This window comes from Polyodon spathula, chromosome 9 (assembly GCF_017654505.1).
Source record: "Polyodon spathula isolate WHYD16114869_AA chromosome 9, ASM1765450v1, whole genome shotgun sequence".
NCBI lineage: Eukaryota > Metazoa > Chordata > Actinopteri > Acipenseriformes > Polyodontidae > Polyodon > Polyodon spathula.
In genome coordinates this window covers 51,348,880-51,362,343 of record NC_054542.1, presented here as the reverse complement: position 1 = coordinate 51,362,343, position 13,464 = coordinate 51,348,880, and the positions used below count along the sequence as shown (strand labels likewise).

The following is a 13,464-nucleotide window of genomic DNA, read 5'->3' as shown; positions in this document are numbered from 1 at the left end:
TCTTTGAGTACTACTGGGAGGATCTCATCCGGCCCAGGGGATTTGTTTATTTTAAGAGCTCCTAGTCCCTTTAACACTTCTGCCTCAGTTATGCTAAAGTTATTTAAAACTGGATAGGAACTGGATGACATGTGGGGCATGTTGTCAGTATCTTCCTTTGTAAAAACTTGTGAAAAGTAATCATTTAACATATTTGCTATTTTTTTTTCTTCCTCTACGATTTTGCCATTTGTATCTCTTAAACATTTAATCTCCTCTTTGAATGTTCTCTTGCTGTTGTAATATTGGAAAAACATTTTGGAATTGGTTTTAGCTCCCTTAGCAATGTTCATTTCTATTTCTCTCTTGGCCTTTCTAACTTCCTTTTTGACTTGCGTTTGCAGTTCTGTGTACTCTTTCTGCGTACTTTCTTTTTGGTCCTTTTTTAATGCTCTGTAAAGTGCCTTTTTTCGCTGAATATTTTTTTTAATTGATCTATTAAACCATTTTGGCAATTTAGTTTTACATTTAGATTTGTCTACTTTAGGGATGTAATTGTTTTGCGCCTCTAGTACTACATTTTTGAAGAACAACCATCCTTCTTCTGTGGGTGTTTTCTCTATTTTACTCCAATCTACTTCTGTTAGTCTCTGTTTCATGCCTTCATAGTTTGCTTTTCTAAAATTGTAAACCTTAACTTTAGTCTTTACTTTTGGGGATTTAAAAAACACTTCAAATGAGACCATGTTGTGGTCTGAGTTTGCCAGTGGTTCTCTGACCTCTGTTTTAGTTATTCTATCTTCGTTATTTGAAAAGACTAAATCAAGGCATGCCTCCCCTCTAGTGGGTGCCTTCACAAATTGTGTTAGGAAGCAGTCATTTGTCATTTCCACCATTTCTATTTCATCCTTCGCGCTACCCACCGGGTTTTCCCATTTTATATGGGGGAAGTTGAAATCCCCCATTAGTATGGCTTCTCCTTTGCTACACACATTTCTAATGTCATTGTATAACAGATTATTGTGCTCACCGTCTGAATCTGGCGGTCTATAGCATGCTCCTATTATTATGCCTTTTGAATTTTTGTCTGTTATTCTGACCCATATTGATTCGGTTTTATTTTCTTTGTCCAGGTTTAACACCTGGGCTTCAAGACTATTTCTTATGTATCCTCCTCTTCTGTCCTGCCTGTCTTTCCTATACAGTGTATACCCACAAATATTATATTCGTCCCCATCACTCTCAGACAACCACGTTTCTGTAACACCTATCACATCATAGTTACCTGTTAGTGCAGTAGCTTCAAGTTCTAGAATTTTGTTTCTGATACTTCTAGCATTTAGATAAATACATTTAATGGTTGTCTTACCTGAGTTGTTGTTCTTGTTTTGATGCGGTCTCCCTTCTGTTTTTTTGTTGATTTCTCCCCCCTTCCTTTCTAGTTTAAATGCTTCCGAACCTGCTCGAGGATCTTTTCTCCGAGTAGACTAGTTCCCTTGTTATTTAAATGCAGTCCATCCCGTCTATACAGATAGTCCTCGTTGTAGAATGTGGTCCAATGATCAAGATAGGTGAAGCCTTCCCGTGTGCACCACGTCTTCAGCCATTCGTTTTGATTAATTATTTCCAGCTGTCCATATGGTCCTTTGCAAGGTGCGGGTAGTATACCAGAAAATACCACAGTTTTGGTTTTCTCTTTTAATTTCCTTCCTAGCTCTCTGAATTTATTTTGCAGGGATTTTGGTCTGTCTCTTCCAATGTTGTTTGTACCGATGTGGACGACTACTACCGGGTCGTCTCCTGTTCGTTCTAGGAGCCTGTCCATGTTTTCAGTGATGTGCTTGACCGAGGCTCCCGGAAGGCAGCACACTGTTGTAGTAAGGGGGTCCAAACTGCGAACTGAACTTGCTGTGTTTCTCAATATGGAGTCCCCAACAATCATGACCTCCCTTCTTTTTGCTGTCTGGTCACCACTGTCAATAGGGTCCTGGATGTTGTTCCTTTCATTCTCTTGTTGTTGGTTCTGCTCATCAAAATTCTGAAGTGACTCAAATCTGTTGGTTGTTTTGATTTCTGGTGGTTGTGTTTGAGGAAGTTTCTTTTTTTCCCTGCTTCTGCCTACCTGAACCCAGCTGTTCTGACCTTCTATCTCCCTGGTGGCTTTCAGTCTGTTAGGGGTGATGCAGACTTCCATGAATTGTGGGTGTGCCAGTTCCTCAAGATCCTGTTGCTGTCTCACTTCTTCCAGCTCCATTTCTAGCATACTTACTAGTTTATGCAAATCCTGGATCGCGCGGCACTTTACGCACACTTGGTTTAGCTCCGCTGGGTTTTCTCGGATTTCCCACATCAAGCAGGTGTCACAGATTACTGGCTTGAAGACCATGTTGACGTTTTTTTTTTTGAAGTTTAGTTTCTTCTGCAGCCGTCAACCTGCTTTCAAACTGCTTCGAAACTGCTCTGTACTTTTCCACGCCTGTACTTCTCCCACTCGCTGTCGCTTCCATACGCTGTCGCTGGGAAGACTGCCTCGTTTAACTGCGTTGTTCTGCTGTGCTGTTGGCTCCTCCCCTCGCCCGTGTCTCAAAACGGCGCTGAATTTGAATCAGCTGCTCCGAGTTTCAGCTTGTTTGTTATCAGAAAAACACACGCGTCTGTCTGACTTTGAGCTGCTGCTATGTTTCCCCAATGTCCTCTGTTTTCTGATTAAAGCAATTCAAGATGCAATTTCTCCTTTCTGCTTCGAAACTGCTCTGTACTTTTCCACGCCTGTACTTCTCCCACTCGCTGTCGCTTCCACACGCTGTCGCTGGGAAGACCTAAACAAAGACGGCTTTGACCCCGACGTGATTTGAACACGTAACCTTCTGAGCTGGAGTCTGACGCGCTACCGTTGCGCCACGAGCTCCCATTTAACTAAGGTTTGTTACTGCAGCACATGCATATTGCACTGTTATTAAGTGGGACCTGTTACTGCAGCACATGCATATTGCACTGCTATTAAGTGGGACCTGTTACTGCAGCACATGCATATTGCACTGCTATTAAGTGGGACCTGTTACTGCAGCACAAGAATTCTTTTCACATCTGCATGGGGGTTGAACAAGTGTTAATCTCTCAGTGGAGAAACAGAATCATGTGATCTCTCTTTACTGCAGGATTAATCCCTTCCACTATAACTTGCAGTTTGACCCTTGTTATCTTTAGTAACCAAGAGCACGTGCCAGTGTTTTTATTTAGAGGTGAAGTGCAATTACGTACTTCACTCCTTCACACGGGGGTGCACCACAGCCTCACTACAGTAACTCTATCAACAGATTAGTGCCAAAATGACAGTGAGTGACCTGTAACAATCCAATTCAGCACTCTGCTTGCAACCAAAGCAAAACTACTTTAAGGGGGGGGTTACTGTAAAGACAGCAAGTTTAGATGGGTTACAGTACACGTTTAAATAACTGCAGAATGCAAATGTTACAGCCTTTAGGGAACAAAAAAGGCTCCTAAAATTCTCTATTTTGCATTTTAAATGCCAGCAAAGATCACGTCTTCCCTGACACTGATCAATGTCTATTCAGAGCACCAGAAATCAATCTGCCACGACGTCCCTTTGATGGATCTGAACCAGTTCCCAGAGGAACATATCTGCATTCAGTATTAACACTGGCATGCAGAAGTCAACTCCCAATCAACACTGTGCATAGACTGGAGCTATTACAACTCCAATACTGTGCACAGACTGGAGCTACTACAACTCCAACACTGCTGCACAGACTGGAGCTATTATAACTCCCTCAATACTGTGCACAGACTGGAGCTATTACAACTCCCTCAATACTGTGCACAGACTGGAGCTATTACAACTCCCTCAATACTGTGCACAGACTGGAGCTACTATAACTCCCTCAATACTGTGCACAGACTGGAGCTACTATAATTCCCTCAATACTGTGCACAGGCGGATTACCACACAGGGGAGAGCTGTGTGCTGCAGGAACAGCCTCCTGTTTCCTAATGGGGATCAGTGGGTATCTAATGGAGCGTGAAGCTGGATCTCAAGACATTTAAACTAATCAGTAGCAGATCACCAACAGAACTGGTTTATTTATGTGTTTATTATACATGTTGCTCACACAGATTAGTCTGCACATTATGTGTTTATAACAAGGGTGATCAATACTGTCAGAAACTAAGAGAACACTTTGTACTTGAGATTAGCTGTCGACTGACTTTTTATTGTGCTTAATGTTTATTGTGCTTAAATGTTTTTCTTCTTTGTTCAGCGCCTTGAGATGGCCTGCCATGAAATGCGCTCTATAAATACATTTGGATTTGACTTGATTCAATATGCGCAGCTGATCTCTGAAAATGCTGCTGTTCTCTCATTGCACTGACAGGGGGAAATCAAAGTCTCTAAACTCTGGATTTCTAAATAACAAACAATTTCACTGCACCAAGAAAGACTGCTGCTACTGTACAGTTTTATGAAAACAGGATATATATAGTATTTTTTATTCACGTTTGATCTTTTCTGTGGAATTACTTGGTGTGCTGACGTTTGCTTTTTCAGCCGTACATGATGTCAATTCTTTACGATACAGGCGGCTTGTGCAATTCTCACATCCGGACACCCTGGATCAGGGTTTTCCACCTGCCCCTCCCGAAGGAAGATCTCAGCCTCTGTACAGCACACAGACAGAAAACTAGAAATCCGTTTTCACACACACTAACACCAGATGCATTTTCTTCTATTGCGTTTCACTATGGTGTAGTGTAGGGTTGTCTTGTGTCTCACTATGGTGTAGTGTGTTGGTTGTCTTGTGTCTCACTACGGTGTAGTGTTGGGTTGTCTTGTGTCCCACCACGGTGTAGTGTGTTGGTTGTCTTGTGTCTCACTACGGTGTAGTGTGTTGGTTGTCTTGTGTCTCACTACGGTGTAGTGTAGGGTTGTCTTGTGTCCCACTACGGTGTAGTGTCTTGGTTGTCTTGTGTCTCACTATGGTGTAGTGTGTTGGTTGTCTTGTGTCTCACTATGGTGTAGTGTGTTGGTTGTCTTGTGTCTCACTAAGGTGTAGTGTGTTGGTTGTCTTGTGTCTCACTACGGTGTAGTGTAGGGTTGTCTTGTGTCCCACTACGGTGTAGTGTCTTGGTTGTCTTGTGTCTCACTACGGTGTAGTGTCGGGTTGTCTTGTGTCTCACTATGGTGTAGTGTAGGGTTGTCTTGTGTCTCACTATGGTGTAGTGTAGGGTTGTCTTGTGTCTCACTATGGTGTAGTGTGTTGGTTGTCTTGTGTCTCACTATGGTGTAGTGTGGGGTTGTCTTGTGTCTCACTATGGTGTAGTGTGGGGTTGTCTTGTGTCTCACTGTGGTGTAGTGTAGGGTTGTCTTGTGTCTCACTGTGGTGTAGTGTAGGGTTGTCTTGTGTCTCACTATGGTGTAGTGTGTTGGTTGTCTTGTGTCTCACTATGGTGTAGTGTGTTGGTTGACTTGTGTCTCACTATGGTGTAGTGTAGGGTTGTCTTGTGTCTCACTGTGGTGTAGTGTGGGGTTGTCTTGTGTCTCACTGTGGTGTAGTGTAGGGTTGTCTTGTGTCTCACTGTGGTGTAGTGTGGGGTTGTCTTGTGTCTCACTGTGGTGTAGTGTGGGGTTGTCTTGTGTCTCACTGTGGTGTAGAGTGGGGGTTGTCTTGTGTCTCACTGTGGTGTAGTGTGGGGGTTGTCTTGTGTCTCACTGTGGTGTAGTGTGGGGGTTGTCTTGTGTCTCACTGTGGTGTAGTGTGGGGGTTGTCTTGTGTCTCACTGTGGTGTAGTGTGGGGGTTGTTGCAGTCATCTTCCTGTTTGGACGGTTGACAGGACTGACAGAGAGCACCTGTTCTCTCTCTGAACTGCATTTACAGACGCAGCATCTGCTCACATTCAAGCTCTCCACTGCTTGACTTGTGCTCACATTTTAACAAACCAAAATTAAAAAACAAAGAAGATGCAAGTTTAGCAACCAATCGCCAACATGCTTTTAAACCTTGCTAAACCCAATTCAAAAGGTTTTGGTTGTAGTTTTAGTAACTGCATCAAGAATGTAGTGGCATTTTCAAGATTTTACTGGTTTGTTCAAGGGATAAACCAATTGAGGACGTTGTTCTCGTTTTACTTTAAGTAGAAGACAAGCCTGCAAAACTAAACGTAATCCTGAGTTTCAAACCTACTGACCATTCAATCTGAGCACTGAAGAACCACAGCAGCTCCCACTGGAGCCACAATGCCACTGCACCAGCACTGCACTCTCATTATAGGGTGGAACACAAACAGTATGGCTTCTTACCAATAGCTCCCGATTACAGCATTATAATCAGGGAGAGCTGGAATAGAGAAAGGCACACAGTGTATTGGATGTAGAAGTGAAACTGAGTGACTGCAATTGAATCTCACTGCATTGTTTATGCAAGCGTAAATAACTACTGAGCCGGAGTGAATGTATCGTCATGTCCACACTACTTACACCACAACCAAAGAAGCGCTGATCAAACCACAGCGAAAGAAACCATGTCACACAAGCACACTGAATACTAAAAACAAACAAGTCTCCAGTCTCTAAGTTGCCTTGGATAAATATGTCTGCTAAACAAACAAATAATAAAAGTACAATTCTTTGACAAATGTTCCACTTGAAGTTCCTCCTGTATACTGTAGTCTCCACCAGATCCTTGTCGCTGTGGATGAGTTTCCTTTTTAAGGTTAATAAATATGAGATTCATGGGAAATCTGGGGCCTCAGTTTTCAGGGACGTCCTTTTCCTAAAACAAGCAAGGTTTTAATAAACTGTGCCCTTGGTGTGTGAGCAACAGTGCAGTTTCATATTACTTCTGTAACACTGGTCTATCCCTTTAACAGGACTGTCTTTACAAATGTGTTATCTGTGCTGCAAAAGACAATAAAAAGCATTTCATTCATAATGACAAACAAGAAGCCACAAAAGCATGAACTTTGCTCACATGTCTATCATGGACAACAAATATCTACAGTATATAAGATATGTTTCAGATGGGACAGAAAATACACCTACACCTCTCAAGATCTGTATCCAAATCCACTGCCTTCACGTAAATCATGTGAGGTTTCTATAATGTGTGTCTAGTATATATACCAAAATATGTCTCATTAACACCAATGGGACGATGAATACCCACAGAGAGAACTTCATCTCTAACTGCAATAGACTCTGTGATGGGAGTCTGGTCTCTGATTGCTTAGTAAAACCAATGGGAAGATGAATACCCATAGAAAGGGTAACTTCATCTCTAACCCCAGCCAGCTCTATCACTGACTCATTGTGTGACCTTGAGCAAGTCACTTAACCGTTGTTGTCAGAGACTGCAGCCGATGCATAGGGCACACACCGCAGTCTCTAAATCACCTTGGATAAAAGGTGTCTGCTAAATAAATTAATACTAATACTACGACTAATAATAATAATAATAATACTAATACTACTATAGCTTTCATTTTTATATGCAACGTTCAGTTCCCCTTCAGTACCCCGTGTTTTGCTGGATCTATTTGAAGCGTTGAGGCACCTTGTGAATGCACTGTCCCTTCACAATGAAGGAATTGGCTATAGGTGACAACTACAGTTTGCTTTAATTCAACACTCTAACAGTGAATTAAAGAAGCAAGGCTACAGTATAACAGTATATAAAGTGATACTTATTAATCATCAAAATATTGCAGGCATTCAGAAAAGTTAGCATAAGCAACTTGCATTTCAAATGCATTCCAATCATGCCACTGTGCTGGTAGATCAATCACACTCTCTCACACACACTGCTGTAGCTGCAAAGGAACCACAATAAAAGGTAGATATTTTCCTGCATAGGTAGACATTTTTTTGGTCAAACTTGACAGTAAACCCATTTGTACAAATTTTGACACTGGCCTACATTGGAAACTGATCAAAATGCTATGCATAGAAAAAAAAAATATATATATATAAAAAATCAAACACACATTTAAAAAGGAATCTGATTTTCTATTCCCTCTAATGGTTTTTAAACAAAGGACACACACAGTGAAGGAATGCAGGTCTCAGTTTCGTACTCACTGTTCATGGAAGTCCAACATCGGCGGCTCAAACCTGATTGGTCTGCAATTCCCCCGGTGCAGGGATGCACTGCAAAACAAATGAAAGGTCTGGAACAACAGCAATGAACAGTACAGATATCTCCCCACAGTACACACCACTGGAAAACATTGCATCTCACACATGTCTGCTAAATATATGAGCTGCTGCCCCAAGCAGAGAGAGCTCTCTGCCGGGGGAGGAACCCACCAGACCTGCCTGGGTAGTACTGTACAGGTGTCTTATTGCAGGAATTCAGAGATCCATTTAGTTCACTACAGTATGCAAAACAAACATGTGTCTCTCTCTCTCTCTCTCTCTCTCTCTCTCTCTCTCTCTCTCTCTCTCTCTCTCTCTCTCTCTCTCTCTCTCTCTCTCTCTCTCTCTCTCTCTCTCTCTCTCTCTCTCTCTCTCTCTCTCTCTCTCTCTCCTCTCTCTCTCTCTCTCTCTCTCTCTCTCTCTCTCTCTCTCTCTCTCACACATGCTGTAGGCAAAGAACGAATCAGACAGGGGCTGTGTGTGTGTGAGCTGAAGAAACTTTGACCACCTACACAAAAATAATCACATTGTTTTGGGGGTTACAGTAGATTTATAAATATTTTCATATTTCTGAAATCTTTGTCCGTTAACAAAAACACAATCCATTCTTTTGTATACTGTAAGAAATAGTAACGCACAGGGAATTCCACCCTCTCCTGCGAGTGTTCCCACATGTAAAGGCATTGATAGCTTGCTCTTCATGGTGTCCCTGCTCTATTTTGATCTGTCACATGGAGGGAGTTCTCTGCATTTGTGCTCGGGTTAAAACTGCTGAACCTGGAAATGATACCTTATAGGTTTTAAAAAGGAGTCAATCCAACGCGATACAATCCAATGCGATTGAAATCCAGTCCAATCTAACAGACACTCAAAACTCCAGGGCAGTGTGGTGCTCTGGATTGAAGCAGACGAGAAATAAAGGCTGGAGCTTTACTATAGCAGCTACACCGTCTACTTTTCACTGTCATGTTCTTTTTTCCTGTGGAACATGTTCCAGTCCATTGTAAAATCACGCTGCTGATTAACAAAGAGATCGCTAGTTATACAGATGCATGCCTCTGTATCTATAAAGCTAGACAAGTGTGTGTAAGTGGTGCACAGACTCCCACCTAAACTTCTTTCTATGATTGAGAGAATTAATGCAAACATACAGGGCTTTACTGTAACAGCTATACCAACTCTCCTCATGAAACACTCACTCACAAGTCCACTATTGCAAGGAAAATGTTCACAGGTCTCTATTTACAGCACCAGGATACTGAGAATATGAGCACTCTGAACGAACTTCAGCATGCTCTGGCAAACCATCCAACAGCAACACGTTTCCATCAGTTACACAGCAGGCATGATAGCCTCACTTGTGACCATAGATAAACAAACTGGAAACAATTCCAGTCTTGCCAAGTCAAGCAGCACTGTCGCACCAATTACATATCTGACTACAGAACTTTGCTTCTGAGGATTGACTGGTGAAGGCCAATGTCAAATATACATAGATGTGGTAAACGACTTTCTAATCACACTATTTCAGATGTCCTTGGTTTAGAAGTTTCATACAAAAAAAAAGATTACAGCAAGCTTAACACCGTAGTTATACATTACAAAGTCCTTCTTACTGGATATTATCAATCCATACAGAGTACAGTCAACTGTAATGAAAGCAGTAGGGACTGAGGAAACTGGATATTATCAATCCATACAGAGCAGAGTCGACTGCAATGAAAGCACTCAGGACTGACGAAATTGGATATTATCAATCCATACAGAGTAGAGTCGACTGCAATGAAAGCACTCAGGACTGACGAAACTGGATATTATCAATCCATACAGAGTAGAGTCGACTGCAATGAAAGCAGTAGGGACCCTAACCCTAACCTCCAGAGGAAATCTGCTCTATACAAAGCAGAAGTAAAAGGAATGACCCGAGTCATTAATGACTGCTACAGAGACACCTGAGGCAAAACCACTTTCACCAGCTGCTCTCCCGCACCTCAAATCATGAGCAAGGGCACCAGCCTCTCCTGCACCTCAAATCATGAGCAAGAGCACCAGCCACTCTCCTGCACCTCAAATCATGAGCAAGAGCACCAGCCTCTCTCCTGCACCTAAACTCATGAGCAAGAGCACCAGCCTCTCTCCTGCACCTAAACTCATGAGCAAGAGCACCAGCCTCTCTCCTGCACCTCAAATCATGAGCAAGAGCACCAGCCTGGCATAACAACTGTTGAGAAACGAACACACATTGTCAGGATGTCCTGTTGACATTCTTGTAGATTGAATAACCCATCTGATCAGCAAGCTGGACAGGCAGCCTGCTTTTATTCACAGTATTGCAAAATGAATTCTTCCTGTTCTTTTATGCTATGAGGCCTATTTACTCTTCATCACAAACTTTCTTACATGCTTATCTTAAGCCCAGAAGAGTCTGAAACTAAAATGATCTTCATTAAAATGGGAAAAACTTTAGATTCTGAATGAATGAAACCAGGAATGAAAAAAATTCCACAGATAAAACGCTAGTGATGCAAGGAAGATGCCTCTTCTACTATGCAGTTCTGTTCAGATTGTCCCGTAGTAAGGAATTTGTACAACATATTAAAAAATATTAGGGCTGCCAAGTGATTAAAAAAAAAAATCAATCCTGATTAATCTTGCCATTTAAAAAAAAAATCTAAGTTAATTAAATGTGATTAAAACCAAGATTGAAACAATTACTGCATCCATCTCATTCTTCAGTTTATTACTGAGGATGCTACTGCTGCTATTATTATTATTAAAGTTATTCTCATTACCTATAAGGCCTTTTGTGGTCTTGGACCGTATCTTCAAGATCTGCTGATCCCCATGTGTCCCTGGTTGTTCCCTGAGATCAGGAAATCTTCTGACAGTCACAATTCGTTTCAACGCTGTCGGAGCCAGTCTATCTATCAAATTTGTACTGTCAAATTATTATTATCTAAAAACAGCCCAGCACTAAAAAAACACATACAAAATGATTGTCCTATTTTGGATTAATATTGTTTCCCCTTTATAGTTTTATATTTATTTGCACAGAATTATACAAATATTCCAGCATTTCCTGTTAAACTGTTTAAACCAACTGTTAAAATGCATTTCAAATTACATTGTATATTTTCAGTTTCCTTTAATATAATAATTAATATTTTATAAAAACATTAGTCATCATTAGATAGATCATAGGCAATGCTCTCTGTTTCACTGTGTTGTGCTGGCTTGCTGGAATATTATAGAACACTGACAAATATATAAAAGTGTAGGAACCAAACAATACCACCTGCACCACTGCACAGTGCAGGAGCCAAACAATACCACCTGCACCACTGCACGGTGCAGGAGCCAAACAATACCACCTGCACCACTGCACAGTGTAGGAGCAGAAACCAAACAATACCACCTGCACCACTGCACAGTGTAGGAGCCAAACAATACCACCTGCACCAGGAGCCAAACAATACCACCTGCACCACTGCACAGTGCAGGAGCCAAACAATACCACCTGCACCACTGCACAGTGCAGGAGCCAAACAATACCACCTGCACCACTGCAGGAGGAGCCAAACAATACCACCTGCACCACTGCACAGTGCAGGAGCCAAACAATACCACCTGTACCACTGCACAGTGCAGGAGCCAAACAATACCACCTGTACCACTGCACAGTGCAGGAGCCAAACAATACCACCTGTACCACTGCACAGTGCAGGAGCCAAACGGAAGATCCCGGGTGCAGTACCTATTTTGTTTTCTGTATGAAATGAACATGCAGTAGAAAGCAGTAAATGTGTTTCAATGTGGGTATGGTGATGTTTGTGAATGCCTGATGAATGGTATCCTGGTAACTGTAACTGTACCCATGACAAACACAACACAATGATGTGCTTGAGAGGGACACAGCTACTCCTGCCTTTTATTTAACTGTTGCAGACATTTTCTCATGACATGTTCAGCTGCAGGCCCAACTAAAGTAGACATGTTGTGTACAGTCTTATTGAAGACAGAGAACAGCATGGCACCATACTCTGTACTTGCTGCACCGATGCACGTTACAGACAGCATGTACAGTATGGAACGGTGCAAGCATCTGGAAGTATTGTTACAGGTTGAGCGCTCACTCACTTTTGTATCCCAAAAATGAACAAATGGATTTGAACCCGATCCATTCACGTTCCTCCATTCAAACAAACTATGATTACACTGCTTGCACAACAGACTCTCAAACTCATTTGATCAGTAAAATATTCAGTAAATGATACTCAAGCTGAATCACTGGCATTCTTTTTCTAAAATCTAAAACTTTTTGATCCCCATGTGGTTTCACTGCACCTGAGCATACATCAGATAGCATTTCAATTTTACTTCTGAAATACACAACCATGCCTTCCCAGCTCAGGATGTGGTTTGCATTACCAGGTACTGTAAGTGATACTGGCATCTCTTTAAAGCTGCTGGAAAGGAAACAGGCTGTGTTTCTTGATTCAAACCCAACTTCCCAATCTCACTTATTGTACTGCAAATGTAAAAATAGAGGAGGGAACGTGTCATTTATTGCTCTACATTTCTAAAAGGATTGATGGGTATAAAACTGTTCTGAACAGCATGTAAAGTATGGTATGATAAGTACTGCATACATCTAATCTCCAACATGTACATGTGAGTGTAGCATGTCATCTACATTTCAGAGCTCACTTCCCTATGCAGATTATATTGGCACAGGAAGCCAAAGCTTGTGGCACCAGGCAGTGGAAACAAGGCATGTGACACATTGCCTTTGAACAGACATCACATCTGTGTGGTTAACCAGCACAGCACAACGCAACGGCACAGCCCCACCTGATCAGAGAAGAAGACAATAGTGACTTCAGCTCAATACATCATAATACAAACATTAGTACAGCATAATACAATGGCACAGCCCCACCTGATCAGACAAGAAGTCAATAGTGACTTCAGCTCAATACAAACATCAGTATAGCATAACACTATGGCACAGCCCCACCTGATCAGACAAGAGGCCAAAAGTGACTTCAGCTCAATACATCATAATACAAATAGTCTAGATCAGGGCTTTTCCAACCCTGGTCCTGGGGACCTCATGTATCTTCTGGTCTTCATTCCAACTGAGCTCTCAATTACTTAACTAGACCCTTCATTGAACTGATCATTTGCTTAATTAGACCGATTTAATTCTCAGCTCCTGGAAAAGTTACAGTATTCACGTTACTTATAAAATGTCAAAGCAAATTTGAAATCTGCAACTGTTTAAAGAGTAGAAAACAAGTAAAAAGGTAAATTATTAGCTCAGTTAAGGGTCTAA

General features: G+C 41.7%; 1 protein-coding gene and 1 non-coding gene across 4 annotated transcripts in view; both read right to left on the bottom strand.

Moving 5' to 3' along the window:
- LOC121321021 (transmembrane protein 131-like) overlaps positions 1 to 13,464 on the bottom strand; it is a 79,048-nt gene that overhangs the window by 36,087 nt on the left and 29,497 nt on the right. For 2 of the 3 annotated variants that reach the window (XM_041259920.1, XM_041259923.1), the window contains exon 4: positions 8,073 to 8,141. The exons of the other annotated variant lie outside the window; for it this stretch is intronic. In XM_041259920.1, coding sequence (XP_041115854.1) covers positions 8,073 to 8,141 — 69 coding nt within the window. The remainder of the gene's footprint in view (positions 1 to 8,072; positions 8,142 to 13,464) is intronic. 3 annotated transcript variants of the gene reach the window in all.
- On the bottom strand, positions 2,816 to 2,887 carry trnaw-cca. The gene has a single exon. It is a non-coding gene; the product is annotated as a tRNA-Trp (tRNA).